Source organism: Dendrobates tinctorius, unplaced genomic scaffold (assembly GCF_039654945.1).
Source record: "Dendrobates tinctorius isolate UK_male_01 unplaced genomic scaffold, ASM3965494v1 ptg000097l, whole genome shotgun sequence".
Classification (NCBI taxonomy): Eukaryota; Metazoa; Chordata; class Amphibia; order Anura; family Dendrobatidae; genus Dendrobates; species Dendrobates tinctorius.
Window position 1 is genome coordinate 17,749,322 of NW_027361765.1, and position 14,650 is coordinate 17,763,971.

The following is a 14,650-nucleotide window of genomic DNA, read 5'->3' on the forward strand; positions in this document are numbered from 1 at the left end:
AAAGCAAGACAGGGAGGGGGGAGCAGGTGAATAAGCCCCGCCCAGCGGACCGGACAGCGGCAGTTTACATACATCTGAACCGATATAAACAAGGTATTTATGCATGAAAAGTGCGGGGTCAGGGGGAAGCAAAAGTACTAAGAGAATACTTATGTGACACACAATTGAGTGATATCATTATATGATATCTCAAAAAAGGGGTGACAGATTCCCTTTAAAATCTGATCATGTGAACAGTACCTATATAAGTAGGGTTCAGAAAGGCAATGCCTGATGTGGATACGCTGTGCAAAACGGCTTTTAGTGTGCATGGCTCACAAGAGAGGGGCGAGAATCTCCCAAAACTTGCAGAAGCAAGAGACTAATAGATTAAAAACACACATGAGCCATGCACAAAAGTGAACAGGTCGGTAGGACAGTGTTCACACCACCACCACCCTGCAGTTACACAGTGTAGAGGCTGTCAGTCAAGCAGTAAGAGGCGGCACTGGACTGGGAATATAACTGGGGTGACAGAAGATTCAAATCTACCATAGTCCTTCAACCTCATCTGCATATTAATTGAAATGCTGATTTCCCAGTAAGGGAAGGACAGACTGTACAGATAAAGGTATTGCTGGACTTGTCTCGTAAAGATCTACATGCTCATATAAGTAGTGGTGAATTCCTGCTGATAGATTACCTTTAAAGGGAATATCGAGTCAAAATTGATTTCTATTCTGTCATAGACGCTTTATGAGGTCTGATTGTGTGTGATCTCAGACAACAGTGATTTCCAGAAGGAAAACATTAAGTATGTATTTGTCACTGTTCAGAGATTGTTACCTGAAAGCTACATTACTTTGAATACATTTGTTTGTCTGGATCCCAAAATGGCAGACATGATAGCCTGAGCGAGGAGGATGGGGAGGAGGAAATCCTCGTGTGTGCCGCTTCTTTACAGGAATGGTGCTTCAGTAGGAATGCATTGAAGGATTTGTCCTGTCTTAAGCTACAAGTCTGCAGTCATTTTATCATTTTATGTGACTGCAGTCTTTTAAATCCTCACATCGCACGCACTGCTTGCCGGGAGATGGCGATCATGTGGCCGCAATAAAGCGATATGCATACTCCCGGCCACGTTATGACTAGATCGGCGCAGTCTTGCTCAATGCAAATGTATTGAGCGAGTCCGGAAACAGTCTAGTCGGAATGTGGCTCAGAGTATGCATACCGCATACTTACAGTCATGTGACCGCCCGGCACCGGAGAATCCTCACCGCTGCAGTGCGCACGATGTGAGTATTCACAAGTCTGTAGTCACCTAGAGTAGCTTATGACTGGACATCCCCTTTAAGTTGCCTCCTTCCAAAAGCTCTAGATACTTCTATTGGACTTTCACTACAGGAGCAAATTTAGTACATTTGTTACCCAGCTAATCTAGAGACAAACAGTTTGTAGTACTGCCAAAGGTAGCACCACACCAAAATATACCAAAGTTTACTGTGGCCCTATAGAGGAACTCTGCAATGGCATTTGATTTTTCAGTTTCTGCCATTATACTCCAATAATGTACCTGACATTAATGCATCTTGGGTATCTTTACTACCACCACAATACCAGTTACAATTGCTACAACGCGACTATGGTTTGCTGTGAAAAGGATATCCATAATTATATCTTATTAAGAAAAATGAAAACTAAATATACAGTATATTTAACATATGTGAGAAAATGTAATAGATTATAAACTATGAGAATCAAGAAGTACAAAATGTTCGTTGATGCGAAAGAAAGGAAGTGGTGACCATTAAATGTTTTCATCTTGCCCTTATTCTGTATATTCTTACACAGGGGTCTCCCCCACACTATCGCACGTAGCTTCAAGTACACCCTCTATCTGGCAGTATCATCCTGTGTCCAGTTTAGCACTTACCGTAATTAATCTCTCAAACCCCAAGGCCAGTATATCCGCATCCACATCTGCTGATGCCTACTCACTAAAGTCACCATCAGGAGACCTATAGATAGCTATTCACTAGACATGGTGATAATGTACAGATAGCCATGAGCCACACGTCATAGGCCCTTGAGCCAGATCCCTTATTTATTGTATAAAGTGAGGTTAATCATCAGGATTTTGGATGCAGTAATGAAGGATTAATTGAACAATAAGGCCTTGTTAACATAGTGGTACCATGTCAGCTGTGTTTAACAGTTCAGTCAAAGTGCATGTGATTTGAGGACCAGGGATTGTAATTCTGCAGGATTGAAAAGAGCAACTTGTCAGGAGCGGAGGGGGAGGGAGGCGAGCAGCTAACTGCTATACGGAAATCATTGGGCTGGAGAGAGCTGACTGGTATGTTAGGAGTTAACTCCTCTTTTGAAATGTAACTACTGCGCACTCTTGGCCAGGATCTGGACTGTCATTAATAGCTGAGTTCCATGAAAAACAGCTGTACACTATGAAGGATAAAAGCTTTGTTAGCCAGAGAATGACAGCAGATAGCATAAAAATGAGCAAGTTTGCATTGTTTTTAACTAACTAAAGCAATGTAACAACTTGAGAATACCCCATTAATAGCAAACGAAAAACGACAGCACTACAATAAGTAAATAAGTTCATAAAGTGAATTTGGAATTTATTCTCCCATAACAAAATGTACAGTGTTTCATCTTCACATGGGACCTTTTTAAGCCTATGCATATTTCATGCGTAGGAGGGAGGAGTGGTTGTCTTCAGTGGGCTCAATTTTGGCTGTTGGCTGTTTACAGATGTATAGAGAAGTTTTGTCCTAGTGATTATACACATTAGAATTTATACTAATCTCCTTGTGTGTTCGTATATGTTGCCACCACATGTTTCAGCGTATGGAAATTGTACCGGAGAGACCTTGGTGATGGAAAAAGCAGAAAAGAAGACTTTGCACAGACTAGAGATTGCTTGTAGGGAGGTTTCAGGGTTTGTCTGGAGGGGGAGCTTGTGGTATCTGTTTTATGTCAGTTACTGTTTTTCAGTATTTGTCCACTAGTCAATTAAAGGTGCTGTTTATTCTAAAAATGCCATAAGTACTACTTGTTTTTTTTTTTTTTAATTTTAAACCAAGTCCAGCTGATGTGCCATTTATCTGTGCAACAGTACAACACCTTTTGAGAGGAAAGCCGAGAGGCGTGCTGGTAGGGAATTTAGATTGTGAACCCCAGTGGGGACAGTGATGATGTCTGAATACCGCTGAGGAATATGTATGCGCTATGTAAGCAATCATAATAATGTTACCGAGAAATGGCAAACCTCTGAGACAGGAAAGTATGGACTGTGAGTTGAGGTTCCGGTAGGGAGGGTTGAATGGTCTGGAGAAATGTTGTTTCATAGTCTCCATTGAAAGCAGTAACCTTTATGTACTCGGTCCGCTGTGCGGAGATGCGGTTTGTGTCTGCTTCTCATTACCTTTTGATGCAAGTGATGAATGAGGGGCTCACCTCTATTAACTCCGAATGCTCTAATAGGGTGTTTGATAATGAGTTTTGTAAAGCGGGCGACCACTTTAGCCGGTAATGTGTACATGATCACATAAGGGCATTCCTGATATCTTGCGTCTCATTACATTGCACTGAATTGTTCAATGTTCTGTTTTCTTCCAGATATCTAAAATAGAGAATATTGTTCACCTGAGAGAATTACGAGTGTTGAACCTTGCTCGAAATCGGATATGCCAAGTGGAAAACCTGAATGGTCTAGACTCGCTGACGGAGCTGAACCTGAGGCATAACAACATCAGCGCCGTGGTGAGAAGTATATGTAGTAATGTATAGTACATGGCACTGCCTGCATAATCCGGTGCAGGTGATCACACGTGCCAGAGAATTATGGACACACATATAACACTATCATTAACTTAAGTGCTCAGTAGCCAATTGCAGTGTCCAGATTAGTTTATTTTTTTCTTTAATACTAGATAGGACCCCTCTGCCTGGGGCCTCTTGTATGATCTTTGTTACACTATATTTTTGATGCATATTGGATTGATGGTCCATATACATCTGGGTGGGATTTAAATTTTTAGTAGTTTCCCTGTTGCATGTATGAAATCCATTCCCCTTTTTGCAGACTGCTCTCATTTGCCACTCGGCCACTTTTATTTGAATGGAGCATAGCTGCAATAGTGGATGCCACCAATACACAGGTATTTAGGAAGATCGCAGCAATGTCTTTCTTACTCTGGACAACCTATTTAGGTTTCGTATGTGCCATAGACCAGGATTTGAGGATTTTTGAAACTGGATTGACATTTCATTTCCTGGAATGATACAATTCTTTGTATTGTCCTTACAGTCACATAAATGTATTATCTATGCACAAGTAGAACAGGAGGATGAGGTTAGTATAAAACCTCAAGCATCGGTTAGGTGTAGCATAGGTATGGTATAGGTACAGTAGAGTCTCTTTCTTTACCTTGCAATTGTGCCTGCTGAATCTGGCAACATCAAGAACTCTTAAATTAGATATATTTGCATCAAATGTACAGAGTGATCTCGCTTTCATAGGCTGCCCAAAGTCTGCCAGTGCCACAATAATGGATGTTAGCCGTGTGTCGGGACTGATCAATGTATTCTCCTGTGTCTGACACCTACTGTAGATGGCGGAGTATCTCGTATTGAGGTCAGTAGGAGGTTCTCTCCCTGTGATGGTAGAATGATCACGCTTATATCTCCATTTTGATACAGGAAAGATGTATATCTTTGTACCTCTGTATCTCCCAATCACCTCATACCATGCATTGTCCTCCCTCCCCCACTGCATCTAGCTCACTCTCTGATTTTGAACCAGTCACAGAAGAAGAAGTTAACAGGCTCCTTGCATCTTCTCGCCCAACCACTTGCACCAGTGACCCATTTCCGTCACATCTCCTCCAGTCCCTTTCCCCTGCTGTCACCACTCACCTAACTAAAATATTTAACCTCTCTCTCTTGTATCTTTCCCTCCTCAGTTAAGCATACCATCATACATCCACTACTTAAAAAACCATCCCTCGACCCAAACTGTGCCGCTAACTATAGACCTGTCTCTAATCTTCCCTTCATCTCTAAACTCCTGGAACGCCTGGTCCACTCCCGTCTTAGCCGCTATCTCTTTGATAACTCTCTTCTCGATCCTCTCCAATCCGGTTTCCGCTCTTTACACTCTACTGAAACTGCCCTCACTAAAGTCTCTAATGATCTACTAACAGCTAAATCAAATGGTCATTACTCCATGCTAATTCTCTTGGATCTCTCTGCAGCATTCGACACTGTGGATCATCAGCTCCTCCTCACAATGCTCCGTTCCATTGGCCTCAAGGACACCGTTCTCTCCTGGTTCTCCTCCGATCTCTCTGACCGCTCCTTTACTGTATCTTTTGCTTGCTCCTCCTCCTCTCACCTTCCCCTTACTGTTGGGGTTCCTCAAGGATAGTTTCTAGGCCCCCTCCTCTTCTCCTTGTACACTGCCCCTATTGGTCAAGCAATCAGTAGATTTGGTTTCCAGTACCATCTCTATGCTGGTGACACCCAATTATACGCTTCTTCTCCTGACATCACGCCAGCCTTTCTAGAAAACACCGGCAATTGTCTAAACGCTGTGTCCAACATCATGTCCTCACTATATCTGAAACTGAACCTGTCAAAGACTGAACTCCTTGTGTTTCCTCCCTCTACAAATGTACCTATACCCGACATTGCCATTTCTGTGTGTGGTTCCACTATTACTCCCCAGCAACATGCCCGCTGTCTTGGGGTCATACTTGACTCCGAGGTTTCCTTCGCCCCTCACATTCGATCACTGGCTCGCTCTTGTCACCTGCACCTCAAAAACATCCCTAGAATTCGACCTTTTCTTACTTTTGACTCTGCAAAAACTCTTACTGTTTCTCTTATTCATTCTCATCTCGACTATTGTAACTCTCTTCTAATCGGTCTCCCTCTTACCAAACTCTCCCCTCTCCAATCTGTCTTGAATGCTGCGGCCAGGATCATATCCCTCACCAATCGTTACACCGATGCCTCTACCTTGTGCCAGTCATTACACTGGCTACCCATCAACTCCAGAATTCAGTATAAACTTATTATCCTCACCCACAAAGCCCTCCATGGCTCAGCACCACCCTACATCTCCTCCCTTGTTTCAGAATACCACCCTACCCGCGCCCTTCGCTCTGCTGCTGACCTGAGGTTAGCATCCTCAATAATCAGAAACTCCCACTCCCGTCTCCAAGACTTTACACGTGCTGTGCCAATTCTTTGGAATGCACTTCCCAGGTCAATACGATTAGTCCCCAATCGCCACAATTTTAAGCGTGCCCTGAAAACGCATTTATTCAGACTGGCCTATCGCCTCAACACATTAACCTAATCTATCCCTTTGTGGCACAGCCAAAAGTTTTACCATAACCAGGTTCCCTGCATCATGTTCCCACATGCTTTATGCATCTATTAGCCCTCTGTGTCTGTAATGTTACACACTTAACATTATGGCTGGTCCATACAATCAGGGCAACTGTTAACACCCACCTTTCGTGTCTACCTCTTTCCTCATAGACTGTAAGCTTGCGAGCAGGGCCCTCATTCCTCTTGGTATTTGTTATAATCTATGTGATTGTTATGCTGTAATGTCTATTGTCTGTACAAATCCCCTCTAAAATGTAAAGTGCTGTGGAATATGTCGGCGCTATAGAAATAAAATTTATTATTATTATTATTGTACCGTGTTAGCCAGTAGATAGAAAAATATTCAGAATTGAGAGTCCTCAGTGGTTGATACCTTTTTAATGTCTAACTGAAAAGATGGTGACACATTGCAAGCTTTCGAGACTACTCAGGTCTCTTCATCAGGCATTGACTAATACAACATCTGAAGAATCACATATAGATGCACAACACAGCACAGAAAAAATGCAATAGATAAGACAAGTGACGTGAAGCAGAATTATCATTATGAGATAGGGAGAAACATAAATTCTGGACTAGTTAATAGATAAGGAGTCTGGATGTTTTATTGTCCTCTGATTGGGGTCTCCTAATGTGTTGTGATGCCCCCACAAGGTCTTGGGAGCAAATTCCTTAATTGATGTAAAAAGACATAAATCCATGCGACACATTCATTCCAGCACTGAGAGTGTCAAAGGTAGTCATAAATTCATACTCCCAGACCCTCCTGTCTCTCTGAGATGTGAAGTTACTTTTCAATACCAGTAATTTCATATCCATGGTGTTGTTGGTATCAGGCATACAAAAATGTTTTGCCACAGGTAGATCCATTCTTTTTTCTCTTATTGTGTGATGATGAGCATTCATCCTTGTTCTAAGCTTTTGTCCTGTCTCCCCCACATACAGACCCCCAGTTGGACATTTAGTACAAATAATTAAGTACACCACGTTAGATGTAATGCAGCTGAAAGTATCTGGGATCTTGTAGTCCTGATGTGAATTGGGAATCTTTATCCTGTCCGTGGTCATTATAAATGGACAGGTTTTACATTTTTTCTGGTTGCAAGGAAAGGTTCCTGCATCTGTTAGAGAGGACAGGGAGCTTCTGACAATGATGCTTCTAAGATTTGGGGGATGCCTAAAGCACAGTTGTCACTGTCACGTGTGTCTGGACGCAGCGAGTACCGCAAGGCGAACCCATATGACACATGTGACCCTGGATACAGCGCCTCCAGTGGGGCGAATTTAAATAATAAGACGTGCAGCTGGATACGCCGCCTCCAACTGGCGAATTTAGGTAATACACGTTATATATACAGTAGTCTGGAAACCCCGCCTCCAGAAAGGCGAATTTAAATAATAAAGGGGAAACCTGGGTAACATAAACAATGGGGGCCCTGCATTAGGGAATGGGAAAGTGGAGACCTCCTGAACTCCCCCGAGCCAGAGTCCCTGCACTCCTAACGTTCCCTAAGCTGGTTCCGCACCGGTCGACGCACGCGTACCTCAAACCCTGACTCGCCCTGCACCTAAACCCTCACTAGGGAATAGGTCGGTGCGGAAACTAATCCCACCACTGCAGTAAACACACATAAGGGAAAATGAAAATACAGGGGGACACCACTTAGCTTCATGCTCTGTTGCTTATGCTCCCTGCAACAGAGCCCACCACCTGTGTGCATCTTCTTCTCCAACCGGATCCATCACCATAACCGGATCTATCACCATAGTGCAGCCTTGGAGCAGCGTCCACCACTAGTTGCAGCTGCCCAGTAAACAGAGTCCCAAGGATGAGTCCAGCTTCTGCCAAACAGTCGAGCATGCTCGAGTCCAACTTTTCTGCCAATAAGTCAAGCATGCTTGAGTCCAGCTTTCAGCAACCAAGTCCAGCATGGTGAGTGCAACTCTGTACCATAGTCGCCTGTTATGAGCTCATTTTCTGCTCCACCAGTTGAGTTCTCCTTCCATTCTCCCTCTGGTGGTGACAGGAGATAGTGAGGTTGGTTTAATTGGCAGTGATCTGCCACCTGGTAAGGAGCATAACGATTGGATCTCTGGAGTATCAGACTGGATATAAGTCAGCCGACGCCCTATCCTGGTGCTGGTGATTCAGTCTGCTTCTCAGGTCTTCGACTCAGCTCTGTTCCAGTCTTCTCAAGTTAAGTTTGTTTTTTGGTAATGTTCACACTTGCTCTTGTTGGTCAATTCAGTTTTTTGTGTGGTCAGCCAGCCCGGCTGGGCTGTGCTGAATTTCCACTCTTATTTATCTGTATTTGCCAATTTGCTTTTTTTTTTTTGTCCCTTATTAGATTGGCCTCTTTTTGCTCTGTATCAGAATATTTCAGAGTGCTGATATAGTGGGAGAAGTCTAGTGACTTCAGGGTTAATTTTGCTATCAGATGTATTAGACATTATTTTTGGTAGCGTGTTTGGAAGATTGCAGACAGTGTCTTTCCTTTCCTGTCCTTTCTAGTTCGTTTGGCCCCATCGTTTGCTCAGCCTATTTTCCTGCCTTTGTATGTGTTTTCATCTTGTTTCACCGTCAATACATGTGGGGGGCTGTCTTTCCTTTTGGGTCTGCTCTGAGGCAGTTAGTTTTCCTTTTTTCCTGCTTTAGGCTTATTTAGCTCTCAGGTTGTGATGAGGCGTCTAGGACCAACGTAGGAACGCTCCACGACTGCTGCTAGTTGCGTGTTAGAATCAGGGATCTGCAGTCTGCATAGTTACCAACCTCTCTGGTTTTCTGAGACTTAGCTTGTGTTGTTTTTTTTTCCTCGGCGACTCATTCAGAACAGTCGCCACTCCACCAAGCCATGCAAGCACTTCCTCCTGACACCATAGCTGCGACTCCACCACTCCATGCCAGCCCTTCTTGCAGACATCATAGTTGAACTCCACCAATCCATGCCAGCACTTCTTGCAGACTCCATAGCTGCTACTGGAACCCTCTGACTGGGCTGGCCAGGACTCTTGTTCAGCTCCATCTTTCACCCAGGCTTACTTGTAACTGAAGACCTATCACCAACAGTGATTAAACACACCTGAACTCTTTTATAGAGCATCACACCTGCATAATCATGTGCACTTTAACTAAAGTATAATACCACTCACCACCACTGGGGCAACTTAGAACAAACGACACCACGTGTAATAATTCCAATGGCTACCGGTTGCAATCACACCACTTTGGCTCACAGCCAAAGGAAAAAAAGTTCATTATCTACATTTAACCTGTCAGATTCACTCTGGATCATGACAACAGTAGTGGGGGGGTCTGGAAAAATGGATTGTAATCGGGCATCTTTTTGTAGTAAAGGTTGTAATTTCCACGCAGCTCCCCTTAGCACTTCCAGATTTGGGTTGTAGGTGACTACGAGAGGCACCCGGTTATTTTCTTCTTTAGCTTTGTAATGTAGCAGGTGATTCCTTGACATTCTGGTGGATCTTGTAATTTGGTTTTCAATTGTTCTTGTTGTATTGTATTGTTCAGATGTTGTATTAGTCAATGCCTGTTGAAGAGACCTGCGTAGTCTCGAAAGCTTGCAATGTGTTACCATCTTTTCAAACTGGGTAGTTAGCGTGCACTCTAGTCAAATATAGACGAGGTGCAGGTGCAACGGACCAGTAGGTCCTAATTACAAGTTAATTAAATTCACCGCACACTCAAACAGACTTTATGCAAATAGGTGTTCATTTTATTACATGTGGGAGCCAAACAGGAATATAGCACACAGTGGAAGCGATATAAATAAAAGACGTTTCGGCTCAGCCCGAGCCTTTATCATATTATCGCTTATTCCAATATTGGAGGTTTGTAAAGGGTGCAGAAGGAGAGGAGAATCTCTCAAGAAGAAATACCAAGATAAATGGCTGATGTGTGCTGAGAGAAGGAACCGCTCCCGCGCCTGTCAGAGGTGGCGTTCACTTTCCCCGTCTTTTCCATCTTGCCCTAACCGACGTGACAACTTCTCCAGCCTCAGCTTGTCTGTACAGATTACAACAAAGACATGATTGACTTCTTACAATTCTAGCACGTTCGACATTTATTCCCAACCTGCACAAAGTCCTCATCCTGCTGATACCCCAATACTGAGCTGCTGCCATATGTGTCCCTATTACTGCACCTGCTGTGTGGCAGATAAACCATGCTCCTCTTACTCCCCCACATAATAATGACCACCACTATACACCTTAAAATATGTGAACATGTGCGGAATTTCCACGGCAATTCAGCAACTCCCTGCCGCGGGAAATACGCAAGAATTCCGCATGCGTAATTTCTGTGAAAAAATAGTATTTTGCAAGCGTAATTAGCTTGCAGAATGCTAGCATTTTCCAAGCGATCTGTAGCATCGCTTGGAAAACTGATTGACAGGTTGGTCATGCTCGTCAAACATAGTGTTTGACTATTGTGATCTACTTTTTACTATTGAGGCTGCCTATGCAGCATCAGTAGTAAAAAGATCTAATGCTAAAAATAATAATAAAAAAAAATATAAAAAATCGTGATATTCTCGCCTTCTGGCGGCCCCTGCAGCGTTACCAGGCCTCAGCGATGCTCCCGGCAAGTCCCGTTCCCAGCGATGCCTTGAGACACTGACCCCAGATGACGTAGCATCTTGCGAGACCGCTGCGTCATCACAGGTCATTGTTGCAAGGCATCACTGGGAGCGGAAGTTGGCGGGAGCATCGCTGAGGCCTGGTAACGCTGCGGGGGACGCCAGAAGGTGAGAATATCACGATTTTTATTTTAATTCTATTTTTTTACAGGGATATGGTACCCAGAGCCTGGTGGAGAGTCTCCTCTCTTCCAGACCATGGATACCATCTGCACATTTTACGCTTACTTTACGCATGGTGGGCAGAATCAGCATGCTGCGTATTTTTCCGTGATGCGATTCTGCCGCGGAAAGATATGCAGCATTAGCACAGCATGTGTGGAATGCCATTGAATACAATTGGTTGCTTATTTTATGCGTTTTCGCAGCGAAAAAACGAGGCTTAAACACATAAAATCCGCGGGAATTCCGCACATGTGCACATAGCCTAGCAAAGTAATAATACCTCCTTTGTGCCCTCTAGATAGTAAAATTGCCCCCTAGAAAATATGAATGCCTTATGTATGTGTCTTCCCCTTTTTGTTTCTAGAAGGTAATAATAATGTGCAACCTTGATGGTCACAATACTGAGTGCCCTTATAACAATAATGCTTAAGTGCCTACTTGTCATTTAATAATATCCTCTGAGTTTCTCCATGCACAGCTCCCCTATACACAGTATAATGCCCCACAGCTCCCCTATACACAGAATAATGCCCCTACAGCTCCCCTATGCACAGAATAATGCCCCTACTTCTCCCCTATACACAGGATGATGGCCCACAGCTTCCCTATACACAGTATAATGCCCCCACAGCTACCCCATACACCGCATTATGGCCCCACTACTGCCTATGAACAGTATAATGCTGACAGAGCTCCACTGTACACATTTTAATAGGCCAACAGCTACCCTGTACACAGTATGGTGGTCCCACAATAGAATTATGTCCCCACTGTTCCCCAAAACACAGGATAATGTCCTAACACTTTGATGGCTCCCAAACTGTATATTGGCCCCCACAGTGTATAATGTCCCCCACTGTAGCCCTCCCACTGTTTATTGGTCCTCACAGTAGCCCCCACACTGTATAATGGCACTCATACTTCATAATAGCCACCACAGTGGTCTCCACACTGTATAATGGCCCTCACACTAGCTCCCACACTGTATAATGGCCCTTATTGTAGTACCCACGCTTTGATGGCCCTACAGGAGTCCGCACACTGTATATTGGTTCCCACATTATATAATTGCCCCCAAACTTTATATTGACCTTCTCATTAGCTCTTACTGTGTATTTGTATAATGGTCTCCACACTTTGAGGCCCCCAAACTGATGGCCCCCTACAATAGTGCCTACAATGTATGAGACCACCCCACACTGTGCGAGGGTCCATTATACTTTGATGCTTCCGCTGTTACACCACAAATTTTAATAAAAAAAAAATTATATACTCGCCTAATCCAGGATCCTGAAGAGTCCATCAGCAAGGCCTACCAGTGCACGCACAGGACCTTAGAGTCCCATCGCGGTGTAGTGAGATCACCGAGCCTTGACATTCTGTTCATGCGCTGGCGCCTCGGCCAGTGCATCACCCTGCCATTCTGTAGACTGCTGCCTACAGAGCGAAGAATGACAATAAAGGAAGCTCTACTGCGGCGCTTAAAGGGAAGGTATCTTGTAAAGTAATGCTAATAACCTGCATATATGGGGTTAATCTGCAGGTGAATAACATTCTGACACCATGCGGCGCCCTCATTGAGATCCCTGCTGTTGGGAGGAAATGAACTTTATTTCCTCCGGCAAGCTCGCTCTTCCAGTCATAGAGGTGGGCCAGCACAATTTCAGTCACCGCTCTGTGTATAAAGAGTGGCAGCTGTAACCGCACCCCAGCATTGACTGACAGCTGGCTCAGCACCCTCTGCCAGGTAGTACCTAGGCTACTGATGCCACTATATGCAATAATTCTTTTCAAGTGCCCAATTAATATTTAATAATATCTGCAGAGTCCCCCATGTACAGTAATAATGGCCCCAGAATCGCTGATGTGAGCAGACGGCCATGTGACGACTCTTTTGACACCTCTCAATTCTCTTTTATTTAGAGAAGCCAAAAGTATCTAGTTGGCACGTGCAAGTAGCAAACATGTGGTTGCACGACCGCCTGATCGCATCGGTGACATTGGGTCTCATGACTGCAGGCGCGCCACATGTTGTGATTTGGCAGTCTGCAGTCACATTGAGACTGCAGATATTTATCCCAAACCTTTAATAACTTCATACTAATAGCTGCTTATAAAATTATTGTGTACATTGCAGCTTATGCCATGTTTACTTTATGGGGGCTTATTATACTAATACTTATAAAAAGACCCAGCCTGCAAATATAAAAAGCTCCCTACATACTTACCTCCAGCCTACTCAGACAGCAACTATTACATGTGAAGAAGTGCATATAATCTCATAACATTGAACAGTATAATATTCAGCTCCCCAGCGCCCTCTTCCCCACACCCACTTTAGCTCCCACAATACCCCCATCCTCTCACATTCACCCCACAATGACATGTCTACGTTTAATTAATCTAATAAATTCCATCCACCCTTACTGATGTAGTTTGCAGGCAGGACCAGGAAGTGTCTTGGGCACTAGGACCTAACGTGCATGAACCAATCAGAGTGTGCACGGGGCTAAGTAAACAGCAGCGTTGCCAGCCCAGCCTGGAAGAAGCTCTTCAGGTCCGCTCCTGCCCGCACTGTACTCGGACTGTGATTGGCCAGTGTGCAGAGCCGCATTTTGCAGCCCTCTCTCTGACACCTCAGAGTGCCACCTACTGCATCATGACAGACGTGGCTCCGGATGGGCCCCTTCATGTGATGGCCCCCTCTAACTCCTCGGTAGCTACACTACTGCATGTATCATGTTTTCTAAGACTGAAATGTAATTAGACAAAATAGCAATTTTTAAGTTATAGTAATCCTCATGTTTAATTTGTGATTGCAATGACTGCTTTGAGTCTGGTACCTATGGTTTCCTCCCTTTGAGATTTTATTGCAGCTGTCATCAATCTGTGAAAAGCATGCTTAATGGGGTAGAGGTCAGGTCTTTGGCCATTGCAAAGTTTTTTTTTTATTACTCTACTTTAAGAAGCTATTGAGTTGCTTTTACAACAATTGCATCATCAGTGTAAGGACAGTGACCCAGTTCCATTGACAGTTGCTCATGCCGTGTCATTTCTCGCCAAGACAGATGGTGTTGCATATGTTGGATTAGTCTTTATTCCTTTCTTTATACTGTTCTCTTCCAATCATTCTGGTTTAATTTAGTGATTTTCCAATAATAAAAAAACAAGAAAAAAAACAATGTATCGTAGCTGTCTCTGAAATGAGTTCCCAAACCATTCTATTACCTTTATTTCTGTGTTGTTTTTTTTTTGCTTTGTTTTTTAGCTCCCCTTCAGCTATCCTTCTTGTATATATCCTGGATCTCCTGCTAGCTCTCCCTCTGTACTTCTAGACTATGTTTTCCGGGAGACCCCATCCCCTGGGTTCTCTACCAGAGGTGTATTTATCCCACAGATTCCACACTCCCACCTTCAGTCTCTCA

The 14,650-nt window shown here is 43.8% G+C and overlaps 1 protein-coding gene across 2 annotated transcripts in view; it reads left to right on the forward strand.

Moving 5' to 3' along the window:
• LRRC49 (leucine rich repeat containing 49) overlaps positions 1 to 14,650 on the forward strand; it is a 303,332-nt gene that overhangs the window by 51,082 nt on the left and 237,600 nt on the right. For both annotated transcript variants that reach the window (XM_073586941.1, XM_073586940.1), the window contains exon 8: positions 3,622 to 3,765. In XM_073586941.1, coding sequence (XP_073443042.1) covers positions 3,622 to 3,765 — 144 coding nt within the window. The remainder of the gene's footprint in view (positions 1 to 3,621; positions 3,766 to 14,650) is intronic.